This window comes from Dufourea novaeangliae, unplaced genomic scaffold (assembly GCF_001272555.1).
Source record: "Dufourea novaeangliae isolate 0120121106 unplaced genomic scaffold, ASM127255v1 scaffold8, whole genome shotgun sequence".
NCBI classification, from domain to species: Eukaryota; Metazoa; Arthropoda; class Insecta; order Hymenoptera; family Halictidae; genus Dufourea; species Dufourea novaeangliae.
In genome coordinates, this window is record NW_015373923.1 from 1673061 (window position 1) to 1698558 (window position 25498).

Genomic DNA, 25498 nt, shown 5'->3' on the forward strand with positions numbered 1-25498 from the left:
GTCGTCGTCGTCTAGGAACAGTCCAGAACCACGAAGCATAGAGTGGACACGTTCGGAATTTATCAGACGGATCGCCATGTCAGTCGGGTCAAGGAGTCCTGTTTCACTCGGTTCTCATCCTCTTCGACATCCGATCGCATCTTCCATCTGTATTCCATCGTATCTATCGCCGTCCATCTACGTATCCTTGTTTATCTCTTAAATCATCTTCGTGCTGTTTACGCTGTCGCGACGATCATGCCGCGATTCGCGTACGACGGAATGATGCGTCAGGCCTATCGGGTACAATTGACCTTCGGGGAAATTGACTATTAATACGGGGCACTCGAGACCATCGCTATAAATTCCGAACTGTTTTAAGGAGATACGTTCGATTCAGACGCGGCTGATATAGCTTGGCGATTTCGGGTCGTTCTTGTTAATCGTTGTTGAGTTCCACACACACATTGTATCAGTAGTTAAGCCCCCCCCCTCCCCCCAAACACCTCCTAACTTTCGAGTTACAGACGATTAAAGCGGTTCCCAATGAAACGCTTTAATTTGGACGGATGGAAAGCTCGGGCAGCTTTTGGCTATGTAAATGGCGGACAATGGCCTTTAACCCAAACCCGATTCTACGGACCAGATCCGCCGATATTGCAATCCCCCACTCCAACGTCGCATAATTAATTTTTGTCCATCGATATTCCGGGTTTGTAACTCTTTTCACGGAGGGGGTGGCCGGGAGGGCATGGGTGGGGGGGAGATCGACGGCGGCGAACGTTAATATCGCACCCAGCTCCGGGTTATCGGTTTTTCTTTAAAAACGAGATCTGAAATATGGAGGACATAACTGCTGGCATATATTGGACCCGGTTGGTGCCCTACCAGAATTCATATCATAAGGTAGATAGAATATTCGGCGGGCGAAACAAAACGCTCGTCTAGCGGATCCCTTTCCCTCGCATTTTTACATAACTTGCATCCTTGAATTGACTTCGAAAATGGAACGTTTGAACACTTGTAAAATCAAATTCTCCTTGGTAGTGCTTTTTGCATTTCAATTGTCTTCTATAATCTTTCATATCGAATTCGACGAATGTTCCGTAATCCGACGTCTGGCGATCGATGATAAGTGATCGTTTCTACAAAAAAAAAAAAAAAAAATAATGAAAAGGAACAAGAAATGCTGCAGTTCTTGATGAACGTGTATGTACTTAAATTCCACGCGCTGGCAGACGACGACACCGTGAAAACAATAATGATCCTCCTAAAAACATCGACGCGGCTATATCCACCCGCGTTAATTCACGAAACGATCGCCCGAGACACGATTCACCACTCGAAATAATTTTATCTCGCCGGTAAGTTTACCCGTAAGTAATGTATATTTTTCTCCGTATACCCTTTGCCGGATGAGGCGTCACGTTTTTTCTTATCTTCGATGCGACTTCCTCTCTTTCGTGGATGAACGCTGCGGCATTTGCAATGACGCGTGTGTCCTACGCCATTTTATCCGTCACTTGAAAAAAAAAGAAACAAAAGAAAAGCTGAAAAAATACGATACTTTCGAGAATTCTGACAACAACAATAACAAAAAAAAACGAGTCGACGCGTCAAAATATATGTATTTTACGACCGTTTGTATTGACGTACGATAACGTCCACCACTTCCGGCAGATACGATTGGACAAAATGTGACAAAACCGAAGCACATGCATACCTTTCTTGACGGTAAAACCAAAATGACACAATGAGCAGAGGAAGTCGAGCCTTTCCTTTTTCGAATTTCTAATCCTCGTGACGACTCTTTTTCGATTGATGTATGTTCGTAACTTTTTACGCACGATGTAAACGCACCTCTAACGCAAGGACAAACCCCTTTTTTCATCCGTGTGATCTATTCAAAAATGCGAACGCAACCGTCACATGTTTCTCAAAGTGTTTTGAGGATATATTATATATATACTAATGTACTTAAACCATCTGTGAGTCTGCCTCGTCTTTTATAAAGTTCTTGCTATATTCAACTGATGGTGGTTCTTATTTCTCCTTTCCTAACCTCGTGTAACGAAATAAACAGTCCTTCCATCGAACTGTTTATATACATATATGTTAGGTACATTGTAACCTGTCCCTCCCGTAAGCCAAGCTGATCAACTTCAGTTTCTAAAAATTATTTTTAAGTGTTTTACATGTTGTAATATGAAATCTATTATTTATGAATTTTTATTTATTCGTTAGCAAGACATGTGTATCTTGCAAATGCTGGATATTATATTAATGTACCTACTGCACACTTAAATTCAAACAACTGTTCCGTTCAATTCCTTTTATTACCAGCGAAAGTGTTTTTGATTTCCTTTAGTAGTTCGCGATTGTATCAAACGCACCGAGTTCTCGTAACAGTAAAACAAAACAATCACGAAATACCTGAATCTCACATCGATCACAGAAATACGAAACTCCAAGCAAAAAGTCCAAACATCCTGTGCAAACGATTGGCAGCAATTGACCATGTACAATGACAAATTCTTGTACTGACTCGAAGAAATGGAAGTTATCATCTTGCTGTATTGAAAATAGAAAGGACAAGAAGCAGTACCTATGAATTCAAATTGGAAATAAACTGTCACATAACGATAGTTTACATTAAACATGACAGTATTTTTTCTACTCGATTGGGACATAGTATGGTGAGTGTGGTATAATCTAGTTAACGTACCGTGTATCCGCCAATGTATTGATAACCTCGATAGAAACTTGACAACTAAATATATATGTATGTATTTACTCAGAATGGGGATTCGCGGCGCGTTAATTATTGAGAACGGCAGTTGTGCCGCGGCTGTCAGCCGCTTTGCATGTGGGTCGTTGGTCGTTTTGCTGCAGATTTCAATGCGTTGTCTCAACGGTTTTTTTTTACCACGTTGATCTCTTGTGCACGCAGCCGCGAGTTTCAAACGTGCCTTGCGCATCCATAGAAAATTAAAGTCGTTGAAAATCGTCTTGCGACTGTCCTTCGGTGATAGGTTATGTTTTATACGAAGAAGCGGCAGAACAATATCTTGAAACGGCGCATGAAACCTCTTCGAGCCTGCTAAACAATTCTGGAACACATCCACCTGAAAGAAGAACCAGCTACGAGTACTCTACTGCAAAACCGAATCAGTATTAAACTAATAGATAATCTCCGAATCAGAAAAAACAGTGTTCTTCTTTATTGAAACACATTTTTGATTCGGCTATCGTTGCGTAAGACAGTTTGAGAAGTATCAAATATAAGGAAATAAACGCTGTCAACTGCCTGCTCAATTGTCTAGCATAAGGTAAAACATTCATCGTGTTTTTGTTTAAAAAGAAGCAAAAACAAAAACGGCAAGAGAAGGGGATAAAATAGAAGGTCGGTCGACCTATGTGGAACTGTTGTTAATAAACGACAAATCACCAAATATGTTGAGCCAAAAATTAAGTAACAGAAAGTTGATAGTCGACCTGCTTGCACTGATGTTTGGTCTTGGTGCATGGGTTGGTGTCAATGGCATATATGTTCAACTACCTCTTCTGGTGAACAGTGCTCCAGAAGGATGGAGTCTTCCAGCACATATGGTAGTCTTGGTACAATTTGCAAACTTGGGACCAATACTTTATACGTTGTATATAAAGTGAGTTATAGATATAATGTATAAGTTCTATATTAGTGATTATATTAGTACTGTTTTTCTTTCTTTATTTTAGGTACAATGCATGGGCATATGATAAATATATTACTTACATACTCTTAGCTGCAGCATCAATAGCCACATTTATCATGGCTTTTGTGTACAATAAAACATCAATAATATTTGGCAATGAGCACTCTACTGCTCTTTTGTCTCTGATGTTTGTAACAGCTATTGTCGGATGTACGAGTTCGGTTCTATTCATGCCATATATGAGGAACTATAGAGAAATTTATTTGGTGTCCTATCTTGTAGGAGAAGGGCTCAGTGGGTTTGTGCCTAGTGTGGTAGCATTAATCCAAGGTGTTGGTGGAAATCCAACATGTGTGAATGCTACTACATCAGAATCTTATTATCCGGAACCCAGATTCTCATCTCAGGCATTCTTCATTTTCGTTGGTAGCTTGTTATTCTTGTGTTACTTGTCCTTCTTGGGATTAAATAATTTGTCTGTAGCTGTTGGAGAGCGTGTCAAGCTCCCAGGAAGCATGGAGACATTACCAACAGACACAAGAGCACCACCAAGTTATAAAACTAATTCTGGATGGACAATGTCTACACAAGTGTATTCGTATTTATTAATTATGATGGCCCTTGTTTGTTTCTTAGGTAATGGTACATTACCAAGTATCCAATCATATTCCTGTTTACCATATGGGAATGTTGTGTATCATTTAACTGTTACATTGTCTGCAATGGCTGGTCCATTGGCAATGTCCTTAGGTTTTGTTATTAAAATACCAAAAGTAAGTTGTCTCAGTGCCTTGACGGCAGTTCTTATAGTACTTTCTGGTTTTGTGTGCTTTTTAGCTGCTGCATCGCCTACCCCACCTTTACAAAACACATGGATAGGTGAATTGCTAGTTGTTTTATCTTGGATTTTAATTAATGGTTTGATAGGTTTCATCAAATTAGGTATTACTACATTGTTCAGGCCTGATCCTGGCAGAGGTCTCTATTACACTGGTGTGGCAACACAAGTTGGCTCATTAATTGGAGCAATAGCTACATTTGTTTTGGTTAATCATGCAAGGGTATTTCATTCTTATTCTCCATGTTCAGCAATCAGTGGACATTGACACCCTGTATGAAAGCTTAGTAAATCTATTGAAAAATTATACGAGTATATAACATTCTATAAAAATTTAGCTGAAAGGATAAAATCTTTCTTAGTGCCTGCTATTAAAGATCATTGTACAGGGGAAAAAGAATTAGCCATTTGAAAAATAATTTAATTTTTCCTAGTACAGATTAAATATACAGAAGCAGTTATATATCAAGTGAGATATATGTATGATAATGCATTTCTACTTAACTTTTAATTATACATTTAAAAGGAATTTAATTTAATTCAAATCAATCAATGTACTTAAGGGAACCTTATATATTTCGGCACATATATTTGATATTATGAATTATATTTTTGACTGTCATAAATTATATTTTTTTACTGTTGTATGTACATTCAATACAGAGTACAAGTGTTATATAATCATTAGTTCTGCAACAGTGTTATAAAACGTTTGTCTTCTGTAGGAAGACAAAATATTTGATCATATTTCATCATAAATTTGAGTGTCATTTTGTCAATTAAAGCATACAAAGTTAATCTATGTTGGTGTTTTATCTGATAAATTTTATTGTTCGGATTAAGCAACAGTTGAAGGTAGACACTATGATTTCATTACATCAGTTTCTCTGGGCAGAGTGTAGTAAAAACTAGAACCCTAAGTTTTCTAAAATATCTTACTTGTAAGCTTTACAAGCTTTGAGGTGAGAATTTGAATTCTTATATAATATATGTATAGTGTATAAAAAGGAGATCTAATTAATCATCTGTTCAATTGCTTGTTGATCATTATTCAGGAATAAGTTCACGTTCTGGCTTTGTATACTTAAATGATAAAATGACAAATGTTTCACACAATTCAAAAGAAAGATGCAAAGGAAAAAATCAAATGATTGTGCATCTTCTTGTAACTGTATTTGGCATATCTACTTGGATTGGTATCAATGGGATATATGTACAAGTACCTGTGCTTATCAGTACCTTACCTGAAAGCTGGAATTTACCAGCTTATCTAGTACTAGTGATACAGGCTGCAAATGTTGGACCTCTACTTTATACCATATTGGAACATTTTCAATGGAAGATAAATGACTCCTGGTTGATACTGTGTTTGTTAGTTTCAGGCAGTTGTGCAATGTGTTTGCTAGTATTCTTCTATTCTGAAAAAACTGTTATAAATGGAAATGAATATAGTTTGTCATTATTCATTTTAACATTCTTCAATGCTTTAGTGGGATGTTTTAGCTCTGTATTATTTATGCCGTACCTTCGTAATTTTAATAAAAATTACTTGGTATCATTCTTTATAGGAGAAGGTTTAAGTGGTGTATTACCAAGTGTAGTTGCTTTATTTCAAGGAATCGTAGACATGTCTGAATGCACAACTTATAAAAATGATACCACAGATTTTTCTAAAGGGGGTTTAAAATTTTCTTCAAACGATTATTTTCTTTTCATTTTTATCGTCTTATTTTTATCTTTAACTGCATTTCTCATTCTAGAATATTCTTCATTAGCAGAAAATGTAAAAGATAGTCATAAGTTTGATAATACAGTGTCTAATGAAACTTCCAACGAGTTAAATAATACACACAATATTACAAATTTACCATTAGAAGAAACAAATAAGGACTTTGATCATTATAATAACGATAAGAAGAAGAAGAACTTAGTAACAAAAGTGCAATATTATTTATTTTTGCTATTAACTATTTGCTGCTTCTTCAACAATGGTTTCTTTCCTAGCATACAATCTTACTCTTGCTTACCATATGGAAATGTAGCATACAAATTATCAATTACATTGGCCCAGTTTGCAAATCCATTGGTATGTTTGTTAGCATACTGGTTTGTAGTCTCTGATATAAGAAGTATTAATTACTTATCTATAATATGCCTTGCATTTGGAAGCTATGTTACATACTTAGCATTAATGTCACCTACTCCACCACTGCAAGAAACGACGCTTGGCGTTTTTCTCGTTGTTTTGGCATGGACAGCTCTGACAGGCTTTATTTCCTATTTAAAATTGACTATTGTATCAGTACTTAGAAATACAATGCTACCCAAAATGCTCTTTAAAGCAGGAATATTTATGCAAATAGGATCTGCAAGTGGTGCTGTACTTACATTTGTGGCAATTAACTTCACAAATTATTTCAAAATGCATGATAATTGTAATTAATGAAGTAATATAATTATAATAGCTGTATGCACTGTTTTTGAGGACTGGTGATTGCTGTAACACTGTTAATGAATCATCTATTGAATACAGTCGTTTGTGTACAAAAATATGATCGCAAATTATCAAAATATTAATCCAAAAAAAAAATGATAGAACATATATGTTTCATATAAAATTAATATTTTTGTATTTGTACACAAGTGTCTGCATTTTTTAATACACTTATTGTCAATGCAGATAAAGAAATGATAATATAAAGACAATTGCAGATGTTGAATAAATGTTATCAATCTATGTGTGAAGAGAAATATTGCAAAATAATGCTGTGTAACTATCTTATTTTTTTCTTAAGTACTTATTGCCTTCCAATACAATGTACTTGAGATTCCATAAATCGACTGATTTAATATTGTTTCTTTGTCATGAAATAAGATTGTATACAATGACTATGAATATAAAAGTAATGTGCAAAATGTTACTTTGAAAATAGTATGTAACATAATATATCTGTTACTACGGTAAACGCCTAAATGTACTTTGTAAGTTATTGATTGTTAACTGATTTTTAACAACTGTTATACCAGAATGGTAAAAAAATTCGTTTGAGATACAAAATGCGTGCTGCGTTACGTAGACATGAAGCAATATTGCACATTGATCTGTACTTTAATAAACCGATTTATAATTCAGAATGTTGTTGCTTTATTAATTCGTAAAAATTATAGCTAAAATGAATGACTAGAAAAAGAAATTGTTATTCAAAATGGTGTTTCGAATATTTTTATTTCAAATTTCACGCAGCTCCGGTTGCCAGCCCTGTCTTAGAAGTGCTCCTGAAATGCATTAAACGGAGGTCGTAAGTGAGTCATGCGCGCTCATACAAGGCTACATTCAGCTACATTGAACACGAGAACTAAAACGGTAAATAACAACGTCGTTAAAAAAACAACAACTGTCGTCTCTTATTGTTCTTATTGCGAGTTGAATCACTGACTAGTTTAGCTATCGATCGAATGATATTGTTTAAAAACAATATTTAGTACTCGTTATTTCAGATTAAAATGTGCGATGAAAAACAAAATTGTGATCAAGTTAAAGATGATCAATCGGATACCAGATTATCATTGTTGGATCTTCCAATCGAGGTTTGTATTTATAATTTTTCTTTAATAATTATATATACTTATATACCTTTCACCAATCATATAGTACGCAAACGACTGATAATATGTACGTTATTCATTTTCAAAAGGTTTCCAGTATTCCATATTATTTAAATAACTTTCACCGTTCTTATTAAGTTTTCGCCAATTGCATTCAAGCACCAAAGTGTGAACATTAATTACCTTCCCTGTTTACAAACAATAGACAACTGTCATTAAAATACATTCTGGCACATTCGTATTATTAACATTTTTATGAACAATAAATGAATACGTATCTCCCAAGTAAAAGTATGAAGTTGAATAAACTCTGTCAGCAGTCAACTGTAACGTGTATTATTAAGAAACAAGTAGAACATCCCGAGAAGTTTATCGTAACGTTAGTGGAGCACAGTCGCCATTTTTAAATGCCCATTCTCGTACAACCACATTCAAACGTACGGTTCTCTGCCGATGATACATCTATGTATGTAAGAATAATATTAAATAGTTTGTTTACACAAGCCATACGTAGTTGACATATATTTTTTAAATTATCACATATTTTAAAGTATATACAACTTAAAATAACCAGAATACTTGGGCATAACAAAACAAAGCTAATACCATTTCATTATTATTATTTCAGATATTTCTCCACATCTGCTCCTTCCTAGATGCATCTACCTTAGTACGTGGCTTGAGCTTAGTGTGTAAACAATTTCATGAGATTTTAAATGATGGTTCACTATGGAAAGTCAGAATTAGCCACATGTATCCACATACAGATTTTCCAATTTTGCCTCCTGGTTAGCTCAAATTGATAGCTCTTTGAGCTTTGCATGACCAATCATTCTGTAAATAATAACAATTAGTTCTACCATACCATATTTCATGTATCAAGTCTGCTTATTTAGTTTCTAAAAAATTAACAAGAAATCTAATTTCATCCTATTTGGAATATATTATTATACATTAATAACGTTTGCTGGTATTTACAAATGTATATAATTTTTTCAGCTGATGATGATGAACTGTTTTGGAAGTTATCATGCGTTGCATTAGAAAAACAAGCTTCATTGTGGAGGAAAGATGATTCTATGGAGAAAGTGTCACTTTACAATGCACAATACAGTACCATTGATGGTCTACTATTAATGCAGGTTCGTATTTTATTTTATATAATTTTTATAAATGCATAACGAGTTAATATTTATTTCTATATCTATAGGATGGAAATGTTTGTATATCTGGAGCAAGAGACAGGACATTAGTATGCTGGAAGCTTCCCACGAAAGACAATGAAAAAGAGAATGTTACACGTATAAATAATGCTCATAATGGATGGATCTGGGACTTAACATCTATAGATGATACAGTTTACAGTTGCAGCTGGGATCAAACTGTTAAAGCATGGGGACTTACCGACTGTGGTCTTGTTCACATCAGAACTTACGAGAAGTACATGAGGACCAAAATGATCACTTTCGCTGCTCTTATTATGGGAAGGCTGAGCGAGGAAGGCATGAATTTTTATCTGTAACAAATAACTCGTTAATAATATATCATCACAAAATTAGTAATACCAAACTGCAGGTACTATTTTTTAAGGTTTCACGAAAAAAGATGAAATCAAGCAAAAATACGGCTTAGCATTTTTTGCATGCTTTCGCCCGCTCCGCCAGAGATCACTGTACAAAGCATTAGATCGTTCTGAAAGCTTATAATGTTTTATATAAGTATTAAATATTTTTTAGATTCGTTCCCGGTTCTCTGTTATGTATCACGTCATATCTTAATTTACCCCTGTTTGCTACGGGATCGTTTTGTAGAACTGTATCGGTATTTGATACAAGATTAAATTCCAATCTTATTGCAAAATACGTGCCGCATAGAAGAGCTGTTATTAAACTGGCCATGAACTCGGAGTTTATTCTATCTGCTAGCGAAGACGGAACAGTGTCCATATGGGATCAGAGAGCAGGAAAGATTATGAAAAATGTTACTGTAAGAATCCAACATAGACAACAACTCGGAAAAAGTAGCGATAACTATATTAAAATTACTTTATATTTGATACAACCTTAATGATTCAAGTATATGCATTACAGATTTCACAAGAATCATTCCCCCAGAGTATATGTATGCAGAGAGATATAGTGTATGTAGGAGATAATGGTGCAAAGTTACACATATTAGATCCAAAACAAGATTTTGAAGTAGTTAAATGTTTCTCTACTAAACATAAAAAAGGTATAAATGGTATACGTGTTGCACCAGGATGTTTGATCACAAGTTCCACAGACGAGACAGTTAGAATATCCAGTCCTACAGATCCTCCACAACTCCTTGACACCTTGGAATCTAGTTATGGCGAAATAGCTGGTGTAAGTGTTTAGGATTACACAGATTTATGTAAGATATATTTATAAAACACATTTTAATTCACAGATCGACTATTCGAACAATGTTTTGGCTTATTCTGGTACAGATGGGATCGAAATTTGGAGACCGAAGTGACGCTACAATACATTGTATACTATTTAAATTTTAATAAGAAATTTAATAAATGCTTTGCTAATTATACTGTTAAATCAATTACTTATCTCGAGACCTTGAAAGAAATTCTGTTAATTCATCATATTTAAAACCCTATATCATTTACGTTTGTTTTAATATTGATTATCCAGATTATTGGGTCGTTACTAGAATTTAAAATTTTTTTGAAGATAAAAACAAAGAATTAATACAAATTACTTCGATTACTTTCTTATTACTTCGATTTATTTTCGAGGAACTTCTTCAATCTCATTGGCGATGCAAAGTGTATTCAGACTTTTGTTCACGATATTTCGTTATAAGAAATTTAGTTGTACATATTACAAACGTATCTTCACTTTTTCCAATGACCCAATAGTATATCCAGTACAATTCAAATTCATCCAAATCCGAGTTCGAGGCAATAAGCCGATCGATGTCTCTGCCATCGCCGGAAGTGTTCGTCTGCTAAGCCTCGAAAAACATTCAATTGTCTATCCGTATGAATTACGCGAAAATGTTTTATCGTCCCGGAATGATGCTAAATATCCACGAAATAATCCTCGAATATTAAACTCGTGTCAAATGGTGCGGCTGAATCGAAAGCAGCCCAAGTATCCTGATATTGTTAGCCGGTATCCAAATGCTTTCGTGGCGCGGTGGTGGGGGTAACTGTGGGGAGCTTCCGTTTATCTGCGAGGTCAGAGAAGGCTGGCTGCGTTCAGTGGTGCTGTTGAAAAACACGATGAAAATGGCGTGGCAACCGCAAGAGGAAGGACTTAGACAAATCTTAACGCTCCTGAAGGAGTCTCAGAGCCCAGATACGGCTACTCAACGGGCTGTGCAACAAGTATCCTTTCTCTGTCGCATCGAAATAGTTTCGTGCTGTGAAAATACGCTCGTCAGGCTCATTCCCGGTGAGTAGACCCGCGACGCGGTAACACACAAGTGAAGCGGGTGGATAGGTCGATCGAGGGGCCGTGCTTTTCACCATGGAAGCTCCCCATTTCGAACACGATTCCTAGATTTCATGAGTAAAAATCTGCGGATTCATGTTGAAAATTATTCCAAGGCTACCGAGCCAGTCCGTTCAGTCCAGGGGTACGGAAACGTTCGGCGCGCTTTTGCGCAGCCTGTCACGGACCCCCCTTTTTTGCCGTCTGTGATTCGATTGAAAAGCTGTTAGGACACCATATCATGACAAACACGAATTTCATATGAAGACGAACATATTATTTCACGGTGATTTTCGTGGATTCTCGGTGGAACTTATCTTTTGGTTCGATAATAGGGCTGGTGGGAAAGGACCGACGAAAGTTCGTCGCTTTTTCTCGAATAACACGTGAGCTGTACTCAAGCGCCAAGAAATATGTTAATGATACCCGCGGTTGCTGTCGCGGATCGCGTCCGAAATGTCGTTATCGCTCCAACGAGTTTGTTTTTCTTGACTGTATTAATCGATAAATTTTGCGTGTAGTCACGGCCGTAATGTTAATTAAACGGGCTCCGGGAAACGATGCGCGCAAACGGACGCTGATGGAAGTGTGTTTGTCGCAACTACAGCTGGCACAAGAATGTACAGTTGGGGAAACTTTAATTTTTTCCACGCAAACTTTTTTCCCTCTCTCATTGTATTCGTATTGTATTTGTGTATGTAACGTTTAACTACGAATCTTGTGGTTATATAAATATATATGTTTTTAGAGATTTATTGACATACAACTTTCGTGCCATGTTATTGAGATTATTTTTTTGTATCTGATACATTGTATATTAATAACTTTGTCTCTTTATTACATAATAGCAAAAATTGTGACGGATAATTATAGTTGTTATATAAATGAACAATTTTTTTTCCATTTGCAAAACACATAAGCTATTACTAAGTTTTGCATCCATTTCTTTAAACATTTTTCCTTAACGATTCTCTCTCAGAAATTGGAGGAATTAAATAAGTTTCCAGACTTCAACAATTATCTTATTTTTGTTTTAACAAAACTCACATCAGAGGGTATGTATTTCAAACATGAATTTGATAATGTATTATGTATGTAGGATTTATTGATTATTATGTGTGTTTTATTTCAAGATGAAGCCACGAGGTCTCTTAGTGGACTGATATTGAAGAATAATGTTAAAGCTCATTTTCATAAGTTTTTACCAGAAGTTACAAATTTTATCAAGCAAGAATGTTTGTCAGCAGTTGGCGATCCATCACCTCTGATCCGTGCAACTGTTGGCATTTTAATAACTACTGTTGCATCCAAAGGTACATATTTTTAATAATAAAATGATTGTCACGGATATATTCAATATTAACATTACTTTTATTTCTGAATAGGTGAATTGACCACATGGCCAGAGTTGTTGCCTGCACTTTGTCAAATGTTGGATTCACAAGATTTAAATGTTTGTGAAGGTTCATTTGGCGCTCTTCAAAAAATTTGTGAAGATTCTGCAGAAGTTTTAGATTCGGATGCACTTAATCGACCTTTAAATGTTTTGATCCCAAAGTTCCTGCAATTTTTCAGACATTCAAGCCCCAAAATTAGATCACATGCCATTGCCTGTGTTAATCAGTTCATTGTTCATCGCACACAGGCCCTTATGATTCATATAGATAGCTTCCTGGAGAACCTCTTCCATTTAGCTAATGATGACGATCCCGAAGTTAGGAAAAATGTTTGCAGGTATTGTTATATATCTTACTTCCTATTATAAGTATTATGAAGAGATTACAGCGTGTAATTTTATTTGTTACAGAGCTTTGGTTATGTTGCTTGAAGTCCGAATGGATAGATTAATACCACATATGCACAATATAATAGAATATATGTTATTGAGGACCCAGGATCCAGAGGAAGGTGTTGCTTTAGAAGCTTGTGAATTTTGGCTTTCATTAGCAGAGCAGCCAATTTGTAAAGAAGCACTTGCACCACATTTAACTCGTTTAGTACCTATACTAGTAAGTGATCATTATAAAAGGAAATGGTCCAAGATGTGACAAACTGTATGCATAAATCTATAATACACTTTTATAGGTAAGAGGTATGAAATACTCTGAAATTGACATAATACTCCTGAAAGGAGACGTAGAAGAAGATGAAATGATCCCAGACAGGGAAGAAGATATCAGACCAAGATTTCACAAGTCAAAAACACACCATACGCATCATGCTAATATGAATAAACATGGAGATGAGAATGGTGGTTGTGACGAAGAGGACATTGATGCAGAAGATGGATGTGACGACGATTCAACGCTTAGTGATTGGAATTTGAGAAAATGTTCAGCTGCTGCACTGGATATGTTAGCAAATGTCTTTAGAGAAGAATTGTTACCTGTTCTAATACCAATTTTAAAGGAAACACTTTTTCATCAAGATTGGGAGATAAAAGAATCTGGAATATTGGCACTCGGAGCTATCGCAGAAGGTAATTATTTCTCAATGATTTTTGCAGTATATTGTTGACTTGTACAATACAAGTTCTGAATTACTATTACAGGTTGTATGTGTGGAATGATTCCTCATTTGTCTGAATTAATTCCATATCTGATTAATTGTTTGAGTGACAAAAAAGCGCTCGTACGCGCTATTACATGCTGGACATTAAGTCGTTACGCACATTGGGTTTGTGCGCAGCCACATGACACACATTTGAAGCCTTTAATGACTGAATTACTCAAAAGAATACTTGATGGCAATAAACGCGTTCAAGAAGCTGCGTGTTCTGCATTTGCAACGCTAGAAGAAGAAGCATGCACAGAATTGGTCCCTTACCTTGGATTTATTCTTGAAACACTTGTTTTCGCCTTTGGTAAGTATAACGACATAAACGTACCGTTAAAACTTTGCTCTCGATATACTAATTGCAGTGTGTTCTTAGGCAAATACCAACACAAAAATCTTTTAATATTGTACGACGCAATTGGTACGCTTGCTGATTCAGTGGGTCATCATCTTAATAAACCGGATTATATTAACCTTCTTATGCCGCCATTAATTAATAAGTGGAATGTATTAAAAGACGAAGACAAAGATCTTTTTCCATTATTAGAATGTCTTTCCTCCGTTGCAACTGCATTGCGATCAGGTTTCCTTCCTTATTGCGAACCCGTGTACAGGTAAATTATCTCGCCGATAATTCAGAATTCGTATTTCGGAGTATTTATAATGCTTATATGTAATTATTTTTCAATAGGCGGTGTGTATCCCTCGTAGAGCAGACGCTAAATCAACATATAGCAAATACCCAGAGTCCAGAACAGTTTGAGGCTCCTGACAAAGACTTTATGATTGTTGCGTTAGATCTTCTTAGCGGCTTGGCGGAAGGATTGGACGGCCACATGGAACGCTTGGTAGTGAACAGCAATGTAATGCAACTGTTGTATCAAAGTATGCAAGATTGTATGCCCGAAGTTAGACAAAGCAGTTTCGCCTTGGTAGGAGACCTTACAAAGGCTTGCTTCCAACATGTTCTCCCATGTATACGTGAGTACTATATGCTAGATGCACAACTAATTTGTATCTTATGAAATCATAATAGCTTGTAAAGGTAAACTAACTTTACACTTTATTTCGCTGTAGCGGAATTTATGCCTATACTTGGACAGAACTTAAATCCTGAATTCATATCAGTATGTAATAACGCAACATGGGCTATCGGTGAAATAGCTATAAAACTCGGTAAATATTTACCTTTTACCTGGAAACCTGACATTAATTTCCGCTTACCACGATAACATACTTTGTTTTTCTTAGGATCTGAAACAAGCGCATATGTTCCACTAGTTTTGAATCAACTGATTGAAATAATCAATAGACCGAATACGCCGAAAACACTGTTAGAAAATACGGGTGAGTAGTTGTACAATATTTCCAACACATATAGTCTCTTTTACACAGTATAGCGTATGGAGCATACTTTTAAATGGTAGGGAGGTAATGAGTAGTAAAGTTTCATTTCTTCAGTACTGCGATAATATCAACTACGTTATTACTGTTCACCCATATCGTAGATGTAACATACCTTTTCTTAGAAGTATGCTCTGCACATGAGGGGAAACTTTTCATTTGAGGCGTCGTTTTACACGGTTACGGACACCGTATATTGGAAAGAAGCGATGAATATGTACAGATCCCTAGCTGTATATTCCCAGGCAACAGTAACCATTCAATGAGAAGTCTCCCAAGTATATGAACAAAAGAAAAGTCCTCACGTTAGACTGAGCATTCGGTGGCATTTAAGTTTAGGTGCATTTTCTTATATATGATTATTATCGAAGGTAACTGACCACACAGATTGACGACTTCGGGTGGTTCATCACATGGCCACGCTTGCACGTTTTATCAGCGGGTTAAATAATTAGTATTTGTACATTGGACCTAACTTAGTGGTGTGCGATTGCCTGCAGGCTTTATATGGCTGTTACTGCCATGAAAATGTACTGCGATTCAGTATTATACTATTTGCTTGCATCTATAAGCCCCAGATATTGTTTCGACCAGTGTTATATTTAAATTGGCGTTAAACTCACGACCAAAAATTTTAGTTCTGTGTTTCTTGGTTGTTCTTGTTTGTATTGACCTATATATTTATACATATATATGTATTGTATTGGCATATATATCTATACGTATATATTTATTGGTAGAGATATCATACTCATGTCGGTTTTTATCGAATCATGGGCTCGCACGCTGCTATCTAATTTTTATTATTGTTTCAGCAGCTACAATAGCACGGTATTGCCTATGTTCATTGTCGGTATTTCATATGTTCTCACCTCTGTTCCCACTGTCTCTATTGATTGTTAATATTAAATTGATTATTATTGATTAAATATTATTAATTACAAGTTAATTGAAAATTATAAAAAAAATACGACAACATGTTCGCCTGAGTTGATATCGTTGGTTCGCTATCAGTTTGTCTTATTGTTTGTGTTTCCGGTCACTACACTTCACTTGTCTACTTACCGAAATGAAATGAAACCGTAGCCATAACGATCGGTCGCCTAGGTTATGTGTGTCCCCACGACGTCGCCCCCATGTTACAGCAGTTTGTCCGACAGTGGTGTGTAAATTTCTTTATTATTATATTCTATTAATTATTATATTACCTTCTATTTTTATTAGCACTTTATTATTATATATTATTCCCGATTATTCTGTACATTGCATCAGGGGCTGCTAAGAACTTTTGCGCAAGAATATAGTAACATTTATTACTATTTAATCGAGTCCATAATGATTTTGATTTTTTTTTTCCACGGAGAAAGAACGTAGCATTAATTATTTTAGTGATAATGTCACGGGCCCAACTAAAACTTGCCCAATGGTTTTTGCAGTACTTAATGGTTTTTACATTCAGTTGTTTATACAGTATATTTAGCTTCATTTACCACCGTGCAAGTATGTTATGGGCTCCTTAATTATGCAGTTTGAGACTCTAGGGTAGGTTTACATTTGTCACATTTAGGTCTGTGTACTACTTTTCGCCTATGTATTATTGCCTTGCATTGAGAACTAGAAACATACCTTTCTCTTTTCTCCCCACATACTTTCACTGTGTATAGGTAGTCTCAGTCAAAAGTGTCCTTTGCATGTTAACAATAACACAGCATTAATTTTTTTACCAGATATACTCTCTTAGTTACATTCATGCTGTAACCATAACTATTGCTAATATCTTCTTTTTTTTTTTTGCAAATACAGAGAGATTAAAATGAAAGAGATGTCAAATGTAAACCAGACCTTAAGGAAATCGTACAATTGTATGATGCCAGTCATATTATTCCAGTACAAATGACGAGCATAGAGTGAGGCTTTATTTAAAGATATTTAACATTAGTATTGCTCGTAAAGTGTTTGCAATGTTCATTTATGTTTTTTAATCAGCTGACACTTGAAAGAAATAATGTAGGAAACAATATAGGACTGGCCTCAATAAAGTCAAGTTTTGCCTCCGTTAAATGTTAGCCATAAGAATCTATTTATGTATAAACTTGTTGGAATGAATATGATACCAAGTGATTAGCTCTCATTTTTGCCATAATCACATTCTTATGAATGTAAATGTAATTCTATTGCGTAGAAAGGAGGTATATTCATCATTTATGTAATGTTCGTATTGTTTAAAAAGATCTATTTCATCTACTGAATACAAAAGGCTTGTATTTAATGTTAGTGCATATCGATTATTTGCAAAGAAAGTATACCTCCTTTCTTCAGTATGTGTATCAGTCACTCTGTAATGTATACGAATACTTTATTAGGTGTAGTTCCCTGCGGAGCATAAGAGATAACGAAGAAAAGGACTCGGCGTTCAGAGGTATGTGTCAGATGATAACGGTGAATCCAGCAGGAGTTGTGCAAGATTTCGTCTTCTTCTGTGATGCAGTCGCGTCTTGGGTGACGCCAAGAGAAGATCTCAAAGACATGTTCCAGAAGGTATAAAAAAAGAAATAATGATTATCACAAGTTAATTCCATCTATTTGTATTTTCATTTCTCGACATTCGATATCTGCATATTTCTGTTCCACAGATTCTACATGGATTTAAAAATCAAGTTGGTGCGGAAAATTGGAAACGATTTTCAGATCAGTTCCCACCACAGCTCAGTGAACGACTCCATAATATGTATGGCGTCTGAGCAGCCCTCCCTAAACGCGGTAAGCTGGTCTTATAACAATAATAATACTTCAGGAACATTAACGTCTGTTCACTTTGAGCGTTTTTATTCACTCATACACTCGGTCAGAGAACATTTAAAATTCTAATGAAAACCCCTCGGTGTCGACATCGAGAACTCTCGACCCCACGAATGAGTTATTAAGATTTACAAATGTAAGCACTGCTTTTAATCGGGCTCTATTAAACAGAGGTCTTAACTAAATTATATCGATACTATTCGCGTTGACACTGAGGTGTTACTATCACTTAATTACATAGCACAGCTTTTGGAATCTTCATCAATGCTCTCTAATACGGAAGAAAAAATCGACTCGATTAGTACTCCACTAGTATCCAATAGTAACTCCACTATATTACTATATATGATCTTCTCTAACGTTTCTAGTATCAGCTTAAAATGGTGTAACATTTCGCACGTCGATTCTTTCTTCAAGCTCTTGCTACAAGTACATACGTTCGATGTGTAAGATGAACTTTCGAAGGTAACGCGAAGTAATGTGTCTCTTTCAGAAGGCCGCTTAATGGGGCAGGCCGACAGGGGTTGGGCGGGAAACAGAACTATGGGTGGACAGGGTGGGTGGGTGAAACCACGGCCTCTTCTCATCAACATCGTTGTCGTTACCGTGTTATGGTCATCGTCAGGCTCTCGGGGGAACTAACCATGCGTCATTAGCTGTGCAGTCGGCAAGCTGTAAGCGGACAGAAACAGAAAACAAAATATCAAAGTGGGAATGGTACGAAGAAGCGAACATACATATGAGAACGACAAAATAACGTGTTGGGCCGAAACGTTACGCGTGGGTGGGTGGGTAGGGGGGCGGGCACTTAACGTAGTAAAACCTACACGCTGTACACTCCGTTTCCATTAGCGCTGTGTAACACTGTCAAGTGTTTGATTCTCGCGTATCGAAACGTGACAAGAAAAAGAAGATGAAGATGAAGCCGGCGATCGTCGACGCCTAGGCCAACTTTCTTTATCGAGTTCGCGTCTCGACTCTTCTCAAATTCGTTTGGAAGGGATGAAAAGCGACAGAAAACAAGGCGTATATATTAATCGAAGGGGAAGAAAACCGTGTTACCGTCGTCGATAACAGCAACGAACGACGGGAAGAAAACACAAAAAAATAGAAAGAAATCATAACAAAACAATAGCATAGATCTCACGTTATAGAGCTTGTTGAACTACTGTGATCGAAAATTTCTATTGATAATAGATAGACGAGTATTAATTTGTTCGAGAGAGAGAGAGAGAGAGAGAGAGTGAGAGAGGTGTGCAAGAAGACAACTCTACCATTCGATGTGTTTGCGTAGAGCATTAGAAAGGACAAAGAACCTATAGGCTACTTATTTGATAAAGCTACCGAATAGAGAGTATGTTATTAGAAATTTCATAGTGTACAGAAGGTTTTTGAGAATATTGTATTTTTATACGTTGAGAACATAACGTCGGGTACGATGAGACACGCAGAAAGTGCCATTCCGTTCGGTATCGAACCAAAATTACCCTTTCTATTTTTTTCTTCCTTCTGCTTACTTTCACAAGTTCTCTCCTTGCGCGCTATCATTGTGATATTAGGTTTATACGGCAAGCCTTTTTGCCGTTGTGTACGCGGGACATAATATTTCAAATACTTATCTAATATATACGTACATATAGAGCATATATGTATATATATATTACTGTTATTACTATTAACGTATATCGTGTGCATACGATGTTTTAACCGACAGACCATTTTTTGTGATTACATTTTTTTTGTTAAAGATATTAAATTAGGATCACGTTAGCATTATTAGTGTAAATAGATAATGATCGATTTTTTTTTCTTTTTTTTTTCTTTTTTTTTAGAGGACGTTTTTGTTATATCCACACCGAGAGTATAGGGTAATGTGTCAAATTTGCTTTGTACCACCTCTTCGGGTTCAATTGTTATTTAAACGAACCGAGGAAACATACGTTGTAGAACTTATGATTTTCCAGGGAAACGATTCACAGTGTTTCCGAATCTATGACGTGAAATCTATCGCGATAGGGGAAACGCGTAGAGAAACAAAGACAACACACACACACACACACACACACACACACACACACACACACACACACACACACAAAAGAGCATAAATTTCTTTCTCTGATCTCCCCCTAAAATTCTTTCGTCTCTTAGGCTCTGTTGTGTTTGAAAATTCGTGCACGCGCAGACTGAGTGTCATTCCAGTCCGTCTTTTTTTCTTCGGATCAGTTCCAAAGGCGAACGCTTCTTTTTATCGTAATCGAGATTTGCGCTTGTTCCGTGTTTTCGAAGACAATATGAGTACGAAAGAACGAACAAAAAAAAGAGAGAGAGAGAAGTAAATAAATACCATCTCGAAATTGCGAAAAACAAAGTTGTTTTATGTATCGCGCAACTGCAGCTCTGCGCGAGGTTATTGTAAAAGTCTCGGCGAAAAGTGATGTTTTTAGTACCGCATACGACGTTAATTAAGCTCTCTGTACCGCGTTTAGTTTACTTTCCGCTTGTATTTGCGTTAAAACGAGACACGGAATAACGGGTATATGTAACGTGTGAAACGAAAAAGAAGAAGAAAGGCGCGAAATGAAACTCAACGGGTACGAGAATCATACGGAGAAATTTTACGCTGAAACGTCGTTTCAAGTCACTGTTGTCAATCAAACTTCGAAGTTTATTAATCAAATGAAAGAACTGGCAGGATGAACTAGCGCAGGCGAGATAGACACGAAAATGAGGAATGAAGAAAAAGAAAAACCGCGTTGATTTCGTTTACAAAATCGCCACAAAGAACCGAGCAAGATACACATTAACATACATACACAATATTCTCTTTGACCCAGCGGAGGCTAGAGTAACCTAACTCCGGTCGAGTATCGCACACTGTGCTCACCAACGAGTGTGTTAGTTTAGTACAATCCGACGATAAGAATATTTTTTTATCATACCATAGACACTAAACGAAAATAAGATGATTATTTTACTGTTCTTCTATTTTGAGCAACAAAGAAAAAGAGAGAGAGAGATAGAGAAAATTAAAGAAAACACGCATAACATAATAACGTTCTAGAAAAAAAAAACAGAGAGCCTGTTTTCTCGTGGTAAATAACGAGGAAGAATGGACTACGCAGAGAACAGAAACAAGAACGATTCGTGACCGCTCCTTTTTGACTCGATCCATGCTCGTCAATTCTGGCAAACGATCCCCATTGCCAATCAGCTCTTTCTCCCAATATTTTGGTCCTTTCCTTGCCCTGCCCGCGCCATTTTTGTGATATTACTATTTTTTTATAATTACTTAAGGGCTTGGATGAAAATAGAAACAGAGCCACGCGCGATCTCATGTCGACCCGATTGAAGGGCAAAACAAATTCTGGTTCACAAGGGCAAATATTCTGTGTTTCTTCGCGACTGTATTTTCTTGTTATTTTTTATTACTTTTTCTTCTTTTTTTTTTTTTAAATATGATGTCTCGCGTATATATGTAAATAATTGCCGTGTAAGATCACTTTTTTCTCAACTTTATCGCAGAATTGACTAGTGTTATTAAAGGCATATTCGATTTGTATGCAATATATACAGGTTTGTGTCGTGCGAGCGACGATCTAATGGAGTAGATTCTTTGATAAGGAACAGATAAATGCGTGGAATTGCTGTTTTATTGCACGACTGATTTTTTTTTTCGTCTAAAAAAAAATTGATTTTCGTCTAAGCACGAAGCGTCGAGAAGGAAAAGACAGTTATTCCACGTTCATTTTTTGTTCTCGAACGTTGAAGCTGTTTCTGTCCGATCAATCACACGGGACACTACCTTGTATGTGTATTTTAAATAGTTCCTAAGCCAGAAGCAAGAATGTTTTCAATGATAACCAACTCCGTATTTATAGACCTCCATCTCGTAAGGTTGCATGAAGAACGTGTTTTCTTTTTATACGTGGTTCCCTTCCTTATCACTGTAAATATATAGTTTCAATTGTACGACGTGAGATAACGGAAACTAGATACGACTATTTGTAAGCAACAGGGCACAGGCTTCCCTACGAGATCACGCGTGGCTCGGAAATTATTTATTATGCTCGGAGCTCTCAGTCAAGATAAGGACGCAAAATGAATTTGTAAATGAACGTAAACATAAAGAATCATCTATTGATACAATATAGAGCGAGTGTGCAATTAAGAGTGCAAGGGGATAATAGCGTGTATGTGCGGGAAAATGCACCGGGGATGATTGCAAACAAACATTCAAGAAACAAAAATGGAAAGAGGAGATATTAAAAGGTATAAAACGAGAACCACAAAATGATAGTGTGAATTAAAAACTGAACAAACACACGAGTAAAAATATATTGTTGTATCTTTATTGTTGTTGTTGCATGAAAACTAGCGTAATAGACTGAGCCATACACGTGGTTAAATAATAACTATTAACGTAATATTTCTTAATTAATACTATATTATTGTAATTAATTATACAGTGTGTATTATATTTAATCATAATGTTTCGTGCGGGCAGCGTTTGGAACGAGTTCCCATCCTTTCGTTCGAAAAAAAAAAACGAACAAAAGAAAAAAGAATCACCATCTTTCGTGTAAAATGCTTGTGTAATCTCAAGTTCTTTTTACTCAGGAGAGCACAGGTGTCGAGATTAATTTAGACGAAAAAGAAAACATTGAAAACCTTACGTATAATCGCTGCTGCTGGCGAACTTTACATTATACTTTGCATTGTGCAATAGCATATTACTCCTGTATACAATTTCGCGTGTGTATGTGTGTGTGTGTGTGTGTGTGCGCGCGCGTACGTATGTATATACGTGTTATATATTTCGATTCCAATCGGGAAGCACTTAACGTGTACGTAAATTTTTACATATATATATATATGTGGCTTCCAGGCTAGCACGTATACTTGAATTTTTTAATCGAATTTAAACACTTATAACAAATGTAAAAACGAAGAACGAAAAGAGTAACTTCTGACAGAGAGTCTTATTTGACCACACGATCCTTTTTCGAAAGAACTTTTTCATACTTTCGAACCTAGATGGTAGTGAATCTACTTTGTAATTATTTAAATTATACACACGATGATTCTTCAGCGAATAATACGTATAGCAGGTTCTTCTCGATTGGGCAAGCACACCGACACAAACAAGCAAGCAAGCATATCTTCCTGTTTCGCTCAGACAGAGGATGGGAACGTTCGTTGGGGCTGTTCCTAGTACCTGATTGTCCTATCCCTGCGGCACGGAACGAGGTGGTTATCTTTCTCAAATTCGGTTCGAGGATCTCTCGTCGGCCCAGTTCGAATCGGTTTTCTCTGTTCTCTCGCGTCTCGCAAGCGCCAGCGAATCCGGATAATGTCCAGTGTCTCACACTCGGTATAACAGAAGAAGAAAAAAGTACGTAAAGGAATGAAAGATAAAAAAAACCAACAACACGGTGTTCTTTTGTTTTTATTTATTTTTTTTTTTTAAATCGTTTCATTACCTTGACTGCCTAGCACGTAAGGGAGAGGATATTCCGTGTAAACTCGTCGCTAGAGAGAGAGAGAGAGAGAGAGAGAGAGAGAGAGAGAGAGAGAGAGAGAGAGAGATCGCAAGTAAATCCTTTACCCTCGAATGTAAAGGTGCGTTTTGAAATCGTACTTGGTAATGTGGGCTCAGATCCGACCTGAGGTTTTTTTTATTATTTTCAAGACGAATGAAAAGAAGTTATTATCTTGAACTTGTATTTTTGTTTATATAATAAGGAATAATGTTTCAGTTATATTTGTTATATAACATGTATAATAATATAAGTATTAAATGTTTACTAAATAATAAGAGATATTTTAAAACGAAAAAAATAAAGTGAGGACAACACAAGAGGAACTATAACAACTTGTGTCGGATACGACCCGGACCTTACCATTAGAGGGTTAATAATTGAAAAAAGGAAATAGATATTGATAAATTTATATATTTGGACAACAAGGGTTACTCTTGACGATCTCTCTACGCGTGAGTTTGTTAAGCTGCGTGTACACTATTTTGCCTAACACGTTATATAGCAAAGTTAGAAACACAGAAAGTGATAGCAACTTATATGTTGTCCATCAAGTATAACGCCATTATTAAATAATGAGATGCAAAATGTTATAAGAACTTGTTACAAACTCGTTCAAAAGGTACAATCTTGTAACATGTTATGTAACAATTTGTTCTATGACCCTAGTTTGGTATATATATAGTGTAGACGCAGCTTAACACGGGGGACGGACTACGATTTTCACACCGTTGTCGAAAAACGAGGAATTTAAAACGCTTCGGTTTCGAGCGTGAAAACTCTCAGGTGTCGAGGATGGAAGAAAATAATAGGCGAGGAGCACGAATGGGACAAGGAGAGAAAAATACTGTTCAGTATTTGTATATCGGTATAAAGCTTCTGGCAATCGTCTTATTGTGATCACTGAATTTATTTCTGCGCTGTCGATTCGGACAGTCTTATTATCATTATCGTTGTTGTAATTGAGATAGATCGTGGAACCACGTCGATTCTTCTGCCCTCGTTATCCATCGTGTTAGGAATTGCGATCTTCGGGGCCCATGACGAAGAAAAGAAAAACTCAGCTTTTTACTGTAAAAAGAAAGCAACAAGAAAAAAAAAGTACGAAAAGAAAAGGGGGATCACGCGAGCACACAGAGACAAACGGAGAACATCTGGATGGCTAAGTAATGAATTCTGTGGAGATTCACGAACGGATATTGGACGAGCTCTACGGATTCTTATTCTTAAGTTGACAATATCTGACTAGGCACCAAGTAATAATACTTTTCTTCGTTTATTTTTCGTAACATTAAGAATTTCGTCGTGTGTACATCGGTGGTCTTTTACATTCTTGCGTGCATCGATGGATTCTCCGCCCTGATGACTTCCGGTTTAACACCTGCCGCCGGTTCATACACACATACACGATGTACATACACACACAGGCGCACAATCAAACCGATCCGTATCTTTTCTATCTTCTCTCTTGGGTTCTCTGTGTGCCATGTGATCCGATATATAAATGGAAATAAATCCTTGAGGAATAATATCGTCTAGCAACAACCCATATGCGAGTGTCCTTTCCACAGCTCCTCTCCGTTGGCTTTTCATTGTTGATTTCGTTGA

General features: G+C 36.4%; 4 protein-coding genes across 6 annotated transcripts; all 4 read left to right on the forward strand.

Annotated features, from left to right (window-relative positions):
* The first annotated feature begins 2541 nt into the window (after window positions 1-2541).
* Window positions 2542-4780, forward strand: LOC107194864 (solute carrier family 52, riboflavin transporter, member 3-B-like). 2 transcript variants are annotated; one of them, XM_015584572.1, is made up of 3 exons: window positions 2542-2675; window positions 3012-3644; window positions 3718-4780. In XM_015584572.1, exons 2-3 carry the CDS (start codon window positions 3433-3435, stop codon window positions 4778-4780), a joined length of 1275 nt encoding a protein of 424 aa, XP_015440058.1. In that variant the 5' UTR covers window positions 2542-2675; window positions 3012-3432. The 2 variants fall into 2 exon arrangements, with proteins under 2 accessions (XP_015440058.1, XP_015440057.1); XM_015584571.1 differs by lacking the exon at window positions 2542-2675 and having other exon boundaries at window positions 2854-3644.
* Window positions 4781-5608: 828 nt separating this feature from the next.
* LOC107194949 (solute carrier family 52, riboflavin transporter, member 3-A-like) lies at window positions 5609-6994 on the forward strand. The gene has a single exon (XM_015584659.1). It carries the CDS (start codon window positions 5609-5611, stop codon window positions 6953-6955), a length of 1347 nt encoding a protein of 448 aa, XP_015440145.1. The 3' UTR covers window positions 6956-6994.
* A 1022-nt stretch (window positions 6995-8016) lies between these two features.
* LOC107194990 (F-box/WD repeat-containing protein 9-like) lies at window positions 8017-10617 on the forward strand. Its single transcript, XM_015584722.1, has 7 exons — window positions 8017-8100; window positions 8747-8906; window positions 9118-9260; window positions 9329-9558; window positions 9855-10104; window positions 10209-10484; window positions 10549-10617. The coding sequence occupies exons 1-7, from the start codon at window positions 8017-8019 to the stop codon at window positions 10615-10617; spliced, it is 1212 nt and encodes a 403-aa protein (XP_015440208.1).
* A 721-nt stretch (window positions 10618-11338) lies between these two features.
* Window positions 11339-19125, forward strand: LOC107194989 (transportin-1). 2 transcript variants are annotated; one of them, XM_015584720.1, is made up of 15 exons: window positions 11339-11485; window positions 12571-12646; window positions 12725-12904; window positions 12977-13325; window positions 13399-13600; window positions 13677-14070; window positions 14143-14454; window positions 14524-14761; window positions 14839-15128; window positions 15225-15323; window positions 15399-15494; window positions 16638-16713; window positions 17915-18089; window positions 18185-18311; window positions 18844-19125. In XM_015584720.1, exons 1-14 carry the CDS (start codon window positions 11381-11383, stop codon window positions 18290-18292), a joined length of 2700 nt encoding a protein of 899 aa, XP_015440206.1. In that variant the 5' UTR covers window positions 11339-11380; the 3' UTR covers window positions 18293-18311; window positions 18844-19125. The 2 variants fall into 2 exon arrangements, with proteins under 2 accessions (XP_015440206.1, XP_015440207.1); XM_015584721.1 differs by having other exon boundaries at window positions 18847-19125.
* The last annotated feature ends 6373 nt before the right edge of the window (window positions 19126-25498 follow it).